This window comes from Leguminivora glycinivorella, chromosome 6 (assembly GCF_023078275.1).
Source record: "Leguminivora glycinivorella isolate SPB_JAAS2020 chromosome 6, LegGlyc_1.1, whole genome shotgun sequence".
Lineage (NCBI taxonomy): Eukaryota > Metazoa > Arthropoda > Insecta > Lepidoptera > Tortricidae > Leguminivora > Leguminivora glycinivorella.
Window position 1 is genome coordinate 6,760,849 of NC_062976.1, and position 11,733 is coordinate 6,772,581.

At 36.1% G+C, this 11,733-nt stretch overlaps 1 protein-coding gene across 1 annotated transcript; it reads left to right on the top strand.

Moving 5' to 3' along the window:
* The first annotated feature begins 4,349 nt into the window (after nt 1-4,349).
* LOC125227158 (type II inositol 1,4,5-trisphosphate 5-phosphatase-like) lies at nt 4,350-10,574 on the top strand. Its single transcript, XM_048131385.1, is given in 2 exon segments — nt 4,350-5,577; nt 5,580-10,574. Coding segments are annotated over 2 exon segments (2,562 nt in total). The 5' UTR covers nt 4,350-4,403; the 3' UTR covers nt 6,968-10,574.
* Nucleotides 10,575-11,733: the final 1,159 nt, after the last annotated feature.

Consider the following 11,733-nt stretch of genomic DNA (forward strand, 5'->3'; position numbering starts at 1 on the left):
TAAAAACCGGCCAAGTGCGAGTCGGGCTCGCGCACAAAGGGTTCCGTAGCAGCAAATATAATAAACCAATAACTTAACCAAAATTACAGTTAAATCAACCTATCTCAAAAACTATAAGAGATACTTTGATCAAACCAAAAATCGTTGAAAGAGTTAATTAGCATGCATCACCTCTATTTTTTTTAGAATTTTATACCCCGTAGTTATAAAAATAGAGGGGGGGGGGACATACTTTTTACGACTTTGAGAGCTGATATCTCAAAAACCGTTCACTTTAAGAAAAATGTTTTTTAGAAAACTTTATATCATTTTAAAAGACCTTTCCATTGATACCCCACACGGGTATGTACATCGAAAAAAAAATTTTCATCCCTCAGTTACATGTATGGGGGCCCCACCCCCAATTATATTTTTTACTATTTAGTGTCATAATTTTGTAGCGGTTCATACAACACATATTCCCATCAAATTTTTTTTTTGTTTTATTTTTATGGGCTTTCCTATCAATTCATCACTGTAGTACTTATAGTTTCCGAGTAAATCGGCTGTGACAGACGGACAGACGGACAGACGGACAGACGGACATGACGAAACTATAAGGGTTCCATTTTTGCCATTTTGGCTACGGAACCCTAAAAAGCGAGTGTAAATGTAAACTAAATCAATTTACACTACCAGTTGATTAATATTTTAAGCATGTACTGTACCTATATTTTAAAGTTCAGTGGTAATTAAATGATTTACACTAAAAGATAAATGTTAACTTTTTAAGATTTTAATTACAAAATAATTATACATATATAGTTAAAAGAGAAGTTTTATTCTCCATCTCAGCCTTATCTTTAAGTAATTTTAACGGGTACTTTGCAATGTAGGCGTCTACACTTTTGGCTATTTAACGCCTTCTCATGGGCAATGGGCACTTTCTAATGCTGTCTGTCTGTGTACGTACACTCTTCTAGTTCATTGATCGAAGTCGTCCCGAGCTTCGGCAACTTCAAGCAACACGGAATAGTCCGAATTCGTATTATTTTATTTTCCCTCTACTAAGCACATACAGATGTAGTGCGAAAAGCGTTTCGTTCGTATTTTTCCGGAAACGTTCGTATTTAAATATCATGCTAGTTCAGACAGGTAAGTACTTCTCGTACAGAGACTGACTGAAATAGCATGACGCGTTCGCACGTTTCCGTAAAAATACGAAGGAAATTATTTTCGCACTAATACATCTGTAGGTACCTAAGTATTATGAGCGGTGGTACGTTTGTGATACGGTACACAAAAACATTTCTAGGAGTGCAAGACTTTTTGGATACGGAATGATTCGGAAGGTAAGATATCACTTGATGGGCTCTTCCCTTCCTATGTGTCTGAAGCCTTGCATCGAAACTTGACTAGTACAATCAGAATTATCAATAAAGAAATCAAAGAGAAGAGAAACCGCGAACACGGACTTGACAAATAGCATCTTATTCTATAAGTTGATCTGTGTAGGGCGTCCCCAATATTTATTTATTTTATTTAATATAATTGAGTTTTAGGCTGACCAGAAATATATATTATTTATCAAGATGTTTAATGATATAACACTTTAAGTTCTCGCGCTTTGTACACATATTTAAAGTCACATACAGGTCGAACGCGATTAATTAACATTATTTTTACCTTTTTTCCCAACGTTTCGGCCAGGTTGCACTGGCCGTGGTCGCGGAAGACTGACGTCCCAGCAAAATGTCACCGGAGATGTAAACAACACAAAACTACCCGATATTAATTTATATAAATGTTCGGGGTAGACAAATAATTATAATCTACCCGCTTTTAGTTAATGTTTATTTCCCACCATGTTTATTTTAAAGGTAAAAATAATGTTAATTAATCGCGTTCGACCTGTATGTGACTTTAAATATATGTTTAATGATTTCTTATCAAGTGCTAAAATATAAAGTTTCATGGTTTTATCTTTTAAAATTAAGAAATCCCATACAAACTTTCAACCTCTTTTTCAACCCCTTCATCCCTTTTTTTCGAAATAAAAAGTAGCCTATGTTCTGTCTCAGGGTCTAAAGATTGTCTGTTCCAAATTTCATCAAAATCGGCTGCGTGGTTTAAGCGGGAAAGCGTAACAGACAGACAGACAGAGTTACTTTCGCATTTATAATATTAGTATGGATGGATATGGATGACTACGCGCCATGTTGCGGAATTTCATTAGAACTATTTTCTTCATACTAAACTGAACAGTTACCTCATACATCAAAATAACAGCGCCCTCTTGACAATCCATACTTAATATTATAAAATTTATAAATGGGAAAGTGTGTGTGTGTCTACTGTGTCTGTTTGTTTGTCCGTCTTTCACGGCAAAACGGAGAGACGTGATTTTTTAAGTGGAGATAGTTGAAGGGATGGAGAGTGACATAGGCTACTTTTTATCTCTTTCTAACCCCCCCACTTCTCAAAAATATGGGATGGAAATTTGTATGGAGCATTAAGCAATTTTCGAATTTAACGCGAGCGAAGCCGCGGGTAAAAGCTAGTAGTCATATAAAGCATAAAGTTTTCGAATTCCGGTGTTCATGATAAGTGCATAGAGTATTTTTGACGTGATAACGTCTAATAACTCGTTACTACGGGCAGCATGCACGAAAAAGATGACGTCATTGTCTCGTTTCCCAATATAGCTTAAGCGCCATCTATTGGCGCGCGTTGGAACTAAGCGGCTGATCGATGCGCTCGGTATGGTTGTAGCGTGTGGCCTGAGTAAAGCACCACAGCTGCGACAGATGGCGCGCCCGTGTTTATTATTTTTGAGTGTTTGTAATTTAAAAACATGAAAGATTGCATTAAAATAAGCATCTTTTATAGAATGAAGTTGTTTGAAAAACCTACTTATTTAGGAGTTAGAGCAGTACGAAGTTGCGAATTTTCCCATAGTATTTACTAAGGCGCCAGAGACTTAATAAATTTACGATGATTTTTTTTACCAATATAACCTATGTTAATATTGATAAATCATATAGAACACGTTTAAATAAGGATGTTTTGTTATATAAACTTTTTCTTCTCCATTAATATTTACTGAGATATTAGGGTTCTAAGATTAGGAAATGGCACTAGCACTTTAATAAAATTAACGCGTGTCTCGCAAACGGTCTAGGATACAAAATGACGACTTTTATATAAATAGGTATAGGTTAGGTTCGTTAGGTATCTTCAAACGGCCGAAGGCTCCTATTCTGTGCAGTTTCTGTAATAAGCGGGGCTCCGTCGATATCGCTTTCTGTCTCTGGCGCCTTAGTAATGCTACGGGAAAATTTTGCAACTTTGCACCACTCTAACTCCTAAATTAGTAGGTTTTAAAAATAAACTTTAATTTATAAAAGATGCTTATTTTAATGCATTCTTTCTAATAAGAACAAAACACTATGCTAGAAAGAGTGCAGAGGAAGTTCTGTAGGCACATTTACAAACGACTGTACGGATATTACCCATATATGTATCCATCTCTATTCGTAACAGGAATGGTTGGCCTTCAAACTCTAGAAACCAGACGGAAACTGCTGCATATTATGCATTACCGCCAACTGTTTCACCATAGAGTAGATGACGCATCCGTGCTTGAGAGAATGGGGCTGCAAGTGCCAAGAGCGAATGTGGTGGTTAGCATGCCGGGCGCGGTGCCGGCGCGGCGGCGGCGGCGCCTGTTCGCGGCGGCCGGCGCACCGCTCGAGCCCGAGCTGCTCTTAACCGCATCATGTTGGAGACAGACGATATTGACATATTTGCTGATAGTGTTGGTGTGTTTTACAGAAAACTCTTAAGGTTCATAGACTCTACACTCCTTAGGTGATTAATGTAATAACCATAGTTTAACTTTTAAGTGTGTTTGCTTTTATTTATGTCAATTTAACATGTACATAATTATATTACCACATAAGTGCTTTGGTGAAATACTGTTAACTTTTGTGTATTTTTAATAAATAAATAAAAAAACGTGAAAAAAGTCCCAGAATCGGGCCCCTTTTGCTATACTCTGACCGCCCCTGTCTATACTACTGTAATGTTTGACGTTATCACGTTAAACTACCGTCCGTAAACCGACTTTACAGACAACCAATTTTTTTTTTTACAATTAGTGTGGCCAGCTTTAGTGCTACTATTTGTTTTTACAAATGGTGTAATCCAAAGAATATATACTCACTGTAATCTTAAAGTTCTACGTAACACACGACCGCACCGAATTAATCTACTTACTACTTTACAGCAATAACAAAACGCAAACTGTCATGTGTCAAATACAAATTGCCTTAAGCTGGAGAGAATGAATAATTGTATGTGAACGTCAATCATGTGAAAACGATAAATATTTAATGTGAATCTAATTAAGTTTATGAGACAAAATGAATCACGACGACATAAAAGCGGTAGTGCAAGAGAAGTTCCTGTCGAGCGAAAGAGTTACTGCGTTTTTATGCGACGCCAAAGTATTGCAACCGGAATGGGTAAACAAGGACAGAATATTAGCTATCGTCGAGTACGGAGACGAGAAGGCGGTGTTCTGCTTGTACACGTCTTGCTACCCACCTAAATCTTTCACGGACTTATCTATAGAAGTCGTACTACCCATAGACAGCAGCTTCAAATGCGAAATAGATAACAAGCCTTCTGACCCTGAAGCAGTACTGTACCTGAATCTCCAGTCTCGTAGTAATAAGTACAAGTTTGAGATCGAAATGACCCCGCGCGTCGATAACTTCGTCGATGACCTCTTTAGGGGAATAGAAGCTGTGAACAAGGTGCCAAGGCAGCCAGAGTTTGTCTGGCTTAAAAAGTACAGTGGGAAAAATGACGAGGATATCATAGCTGAGAGTATGGTTGTTCCTCGGCGTAACGTCGCACACACGCTTAATTCTGCGCCTGTGGCGATCCGAGAAAGCTTAATCAAGAGGAGGATGTCAGACAAGGAATCAGATTACACATTTACCAAACAATTTACTGTGTTTTGTGGAACTTGGAATGTCAATGATAAAGCTCCTGTGATTCCCCTGAAGGGGTGGTTGTGCGTGGACAAGGAGCCTCCGGATCTGTACGCTGTGGGTTTCCAAGAACTGGATCTGTCCAAAGAAACATTTCTCTTTGATCAAACACTCAGGGAAGATGAGTGGTATGCGGCTGTATTAAATTATGTTGATCCACGGGCTAAGTATGTAAAAGTTGAGAAAGTAAGACTTGTTGGCATGTTGCTAATCATCCTTATAAAGGAAAAATATATACATCATGTCAGGAATGTTGTGTGTGACACAGTCGGAACCGGTATCATGGGAAAAATGGGTAATAAGGGAGGAGTCGCTGTTAGATTTGATCTGCATAGTACTTCCTTGTGCTTCGTGAACTCCCATTTAGCTGCACATGTTGAAGAATACGAGAGGAGGAACCAGGACTTCAGGGACATCTGCAACAGGATGAGGTTCTCCCAGCCAAACCAACAAGCAAAAGCCATCAAGGATCATGACCATATCTACTGGTTAGGTGATTTAAACTATCGAATAACTGAACTTGATCCGACAAGTGTAAAAAGATGGTGGACGAACGGAACTTTACCACTGTCCTAGAGTTTGATCAACTGAAACAACAACACAAAACCAATCAGGTATTTGTAGGATATACAGAGGGAAATATCAATTTCAAGCCCACTTACAAGTATGATCCGGGCACAGACAACTGGGACTCCAGTGAAAAAAACAGGGCTCCGGCGTGGTGCGACAGAATATTCTGGAGAGGAGACAATGTGACTCAACTGGAATACCGAAGCCACGCAGCTCTCAACATCAGTGACCACAAACCGGTTTCTGCCATATTTAACTCCTTTATCAAAATTATTAATGAGGAAAAATACAAAAAGGTGTATGAGGAAGTAATTAAACAACTTGACAAACTCGAAAACGAACTCATCCCACAGGTAAAAGTCGACCAAACAGAAGTAGATTTTGACACAGTTAGATACCTAGAGCTCCAAGTACGAACCATCACAATAACTAATATAGGGAAGCTGCCTGTAGAATTTGAATTCATTAAAAAGTTGGATGAGACGAGCTTCTGTAAGGACTGGCTGATAGTGGAGCCATATAAAAAATGCATATGTGCAGATGAGGCATGCGAAATTCAACTTAAAGTACTTATAAATAAGACTTCAGCTTGCAAAATGAATGCAGGGACTGACAAATTGTATGATATCTTGGTGCTGCACTTGTTTGGTGGGAAAGACATCTTCATCACCATCAATGGGACATATCAGAGAAGCTGTTTTGGTTGTTCCATCGAAGTCCTCGTGAACCTGAACATGCCCATACGTGAGGTGCCTCTCGGTAAACTGATTGAGCTTGAAAACAAGAGGGATCAGTGTGTTTCTAACCAGTCAACATATTCAATACCAAAAGAGATCTGGTTTTTAGTTGATCACATATACTTGCATGGTTTGAAAGAGCCAAACCTATTTGAGCAGCCTGGTTTACACAGTGAGGTACTACAAATCAGGGATTGGCTGGACAGTGGGTCAGTGGATCCTATTCCGGGCAGTATCCACTCTGTAGCAGAAGCGCTGCTATTACTACTAGAGAGCACTGCAGACCCAATTATTCCATATAATCTACAAGCTGCCAGTCTCCGAGCTTCCGCAAACTATTTACAATGCAAGCAGATAATCCTAGAGCTACCAGAATTTAGAAAAAATGTCTTCTTATACTTGTGCGAGTTTTTACAAGAAGCCCTTCAACACAGCGCCGAGAATGGCCTTGACTCAAAGACACTATCAACTCTATTTGGGGCCATATTTCTAAGAGACAACCCTAACCAAACGCAGGAGCCTCAGTCGAGGATAAACAAGCAAATCATTGACAAGAAGAAGGCCCAATTTGTTTACCATTTCCTGGTAAATGATCACAGTGACTTAATATTTTCTAGATAATTTGTTTCCCTTGAGAGCATAAATGGCGCCAAATTATTATAACGACATGACACAATGCAGTATACACCATATATTATGCTTAATGTATACCTTTCAAGCCAGGATCAGGCCATACCGAATGTGTCTAGACAAAGTATGAATTCCCTGACCTATGATACCGCTTGCGTACGTACGCTAAAGGGAATATAATCACTACGTTTTAACGTACGCGAAACTCGGTGTTAGGGGGGTGTGACTTAAAAATGTATCTTACGCGATTTTATTTTTCAAATATATAGCCATGCTCTGCTCAGAGACCTAGAGACGCAGAACTTGCGTCGAATACTTAGTAGGTAATGTTATGTACGCGCATTTGTATGATTGTTATTTTAACAGCCCATTTGGCCTCGTTCATACTGGATTAATTAATTAATCGGATCGGAAGTTATGGCTCTCGTTGTGTTGATATTTTGCAATGTAGGACATTAATCTACCGTTATTCCCGTTAAACGATAGCTACTCCAATAAATTGTTACCTACTTTTTAAATTCTTAAGTATCTTGAGCAGATCTCTCTTATGACATTTTTCCCTAACATGAGTTTTCTGCCTGTCTGTTGCTCTAGATTCTAGTCTAGAAAGAAAGGGAATTATATAAAAAAATAATCGAAAAAACACGTTACATCTCGGCGGTTACATCAGTGGTTAATGTGTACAGTTTGTTTCTCCAAAGAAAAAGACACTTAAATGTAATTAAAAATCGATTTTCGTGTCTTGGAAGGCCTTCTGCTTTTAAGCATTTTAGGAATCTTCATTGGTCACACTCTGGTGAAATGCTTTTAGTATCGTTTGCGTGACGAGATAGAGAGGCTGTATTGTAAAATATGTGTTTGCAAACGATGAAACGATGTAATATAATGTTTGTCCTGCAAAATGGGTATAATATTGCCAACAGGATTTGACGTCATCATGCTCTTGAGTTGTACAACTTTTTAGCATATAAAATTTGACAGTTCATAAAATTATAATTTACTAGATTAGGTCTATTCTTTTCCATGTGATTCATTCTATTTATTCAAATACTCAACATGTTTCCATTATTCTTTAGAATATTAATTTATTTTTGTATTAGGGATAGTATTTAACTTTTTGAGGTAAATTTAAGGTTACGTTCACATTATTAGATGTCGCTAGGCGATTTGCTAAAATCTTGTTCTAAAAACAAAAGTGCATTTTTATAAAACACTTTTTTAAACACAAAATTTTGGTAACGAATATGATATACTTAAATTAAGGATTTGTAAACATTTGTATGAAATATTATAAACAACACAAAATAATATGCAAAGTTACCAGCATTTGATATGATTATTCATTAGAAAAGTCAAACTCTGTTAAATCTATTCTGCTTTTAGGTTGATTATTAAAAAAAAAAACTGAAAGATTATCAACCTTATAACAGAATGGATTGAAGTTTGAAGTTAAGCGACACATGTATACTTCATATAATATATCATGCAGTTTAATCACAGACTTATTAACGCAAATGAAATTCAACACATTTATTCTTTCAGGCGCTATATTTCCTATTTGACCCATAATCTAATAATATAATCTTAGTTGATTTGCTCATAACAGTCATAACGTAACTTCAATTAATATTTTAATCTAGTTACTAAAGTTATTTCGACAGATGGCGTTAAAACTACTAACGCCATCTGTCGAAATAACTTTAGTAATAGATTTTAGTAACTTTAGATAGCAGTTGTTTGAAAGCATTTTAATGAAATAGGTACAAAGTAACCCAACGTATTATTTCATCAAATTTGTATACGCCATTATTTATTTACCTGTAATGCAAAAGCGTACTTTTGTTAATTGAAATTATTATTCAGTATTTACGATTAAGGGCACGTACCTAAATAAATCTTGTTGTGACACCCATTTTGGTACGTTTTAGCATCAATAATTTTATTTTATCTTTATTTAAGCTACAAAATAGGTTGGCACATACAACTTGGCAGAAAGGAGTAGAAATGGAACTATTTTTTTTAAATCATAGCAACACTTTATTTTCTCATACAAGAGTGACTCAATAGTTGCCACATGCTAAACGGTTTAGATACATAGACGGTGGCGCCCCTATTATTTTCTACTCTTTTGCTAGGCTGTATTATAATTTTTAATGGTGGTGGTTATAATGTGTTGTTCAACATGTACTATACGGTAACTTTACATACCCACTTAATGAAATATGTAATGACAAAACTAAGATCTGCTGGATAGGATTAAAATGTATGACTATGTTGTTGTCTCTTATGTTTTGTTGGTACAATAAAGTGTTCACTAACTTACTTAATAAATAAATAGTAGGCTGTAGCGAACCGCGCTCTTGCCTTCTGCATTTTACACTTTCTCGCCCCATTTGAAGAAACTTTCAGTAGATGTTTCCCTAAAACTGTTCATAGATGGCGCTACGGGAAGTCTAATTCATAGTGATTTAGTACAATTGATAAATTTAATAGTCATCTTTAAGTAGCACATATTTAAGGGTCAATATTGCTTATTAGTTTGGACTAGCTGACCTCTCATTGCGTGAATTTGTATTTATTAAGTCTTTGTACATATTATTTTAATATTCTTAATTTAATTAATTATTTGTCTTTCTGTCAATTTTTTAACAATGTATAGGAAAGATTGTAAAGAGATATTGGTAATTTAACAAACTTATTAAAGCAGGTGGTTAAAATTGGAACTAACATTGTATCATACAAATGTTACATTAGCCATTGATAGCCTGCAAATATGAATTTATTTGCATACAACGAAATTGCGTAGTCAATATTTATTATTGAAATATTTTTGTACTGTAAAAGTTTTCTGTCTCTTTTGTATATTATTGTTTTGTTTCTGTGTACGTTTATTTTAATTTAAGAGCTCGATTTAGGTACTTGCATTTATCTGAAATGAACATAAAAAAAAACTAAAGGTAATATAATACATTACATGTTTGAGTTATATATAAAATGCTATTCTGACTGTTGAATGCTTCAGAAAAGTACTTCCAGACGGGAAGCAAGCACTTACAGAAAGTATACATAGTGCCTGCTCTGAACCCAAATTAATCTTCTTCACTACCTGGTTAGTGGTTAAAAACAAAAATAAGGACATCCGAGACCTTTTATCCAATAACTTAGACAAGAGAATTAAGAGGAATGCCATACTAAACTCTGGAATTGATTCATCATCATCATCAGCAACTATCATTCATTCATTATTAATTATACCATGAAAATAAGCCATAAACTGTGGCTCCTAAAACTAGATTCGGACCTAAAATGACATAATGTGGAAACAGAAAGATGTGTTTTTTACAAAGAAAATATAAGCTGGCCAGTAGCGTAAAGCTTACAAGTAGTTTTCTATGTAATTTAAAATGTAGGTAATTAGACTTTGGAACGTATACCTACTTAATCCACTAATTTATACGAATGCCAAATAATTATCTAACGATGTAATCAGTAAAATGCACCAAGTTACTTAGAAACTATATACTATTTAACAACGTATACTATTATATCGTGCTAAACTGCTGTTTAATATATTAAATTATTTATTTAGAAATAGACATTTATGTTCGTTTTATTTCAGACCCATTACCTCAGTTTTTGGATACATTTACTTGATTTGACAAAACATCATATAACTTTTCTTGCTGTTTATGGAATGTCTGGTCAAAATTTCTCTGGTTACTCGAGCACACGATGGATAAAATTAAAATTGGTACATGTCTGTTGACTTTATGCCATCTAGCGTTTACTTGACAAATCAAACTTACAGAGCTTTCCATGGACGAAGCATAGACCTATATATAGGTTTCCTATTTCAGTGGGACGAAGACGCGTGCCGTGGCTCGTATATTAATCGTCCTAAAGGTTAGATTGTGGATTGCCATAACCAGCTACGTAACAAATTGCGGTCAGGTTCATTCACGAAGCTTTCGCTAGATGGCACTAATATTGTTAATTTTATATAATTGAGAGAACAGGATTGAAAAATTGAGATTAGTTAAGTAATTTGATATTAATACATCTTATACTTTAAAACGAGCAATTCTTGTATAATTATTTATTTATTTATATATTTATTTACACTGACGATCTCGGAAACCGCTCTAACGATTTCGCAGAAATTTGTTATGTGGGGGTTTTTGGGGGTGAAAAATCGGTCTAACTTATCCTTAGGTCACGGAAAACGCGAATTTTCGAGTTTTCATGCGTTTTTCTTCGCGCGCCATCTCGTGTGCAGTAGTTGTACTGTTAAGACAGAATTCTTTCGGTCGATGTAAGTACTATTTATTGCAAACACTGGATGGCGACACAGGTCAAGGCTAAAACGAATAGAAAAATACACTATTTGAGTTTTTGTGGCGAAATGCGCGCCATCTCGTGTGGAGTAGTTGTGTTGTTAAGGCTGAGAATTCTTTCGCTCGATGTAGGTACTATTCATATTTGAACTAGATGGCGACACATGTCAAGGATACGAAACAGAACCGAGCGAAGCTCGGTTGCCCAGATATTAAATTATTTATAAATACAAACTTCGACGATTGATTTTTATAAAACGAGAATAACAAAACTATTTTTTTTTTCTACAGTTTCTGAACGAACGGCTTCATAGATCACAGGTCGATTTCGTTCCAGCAAAATAGCGGCAAATTTGATTTAGGCCAATCACGACGCAGGATGCGACCGTTGTGTCAAACAAAAACTTCATTCACGAAAACATT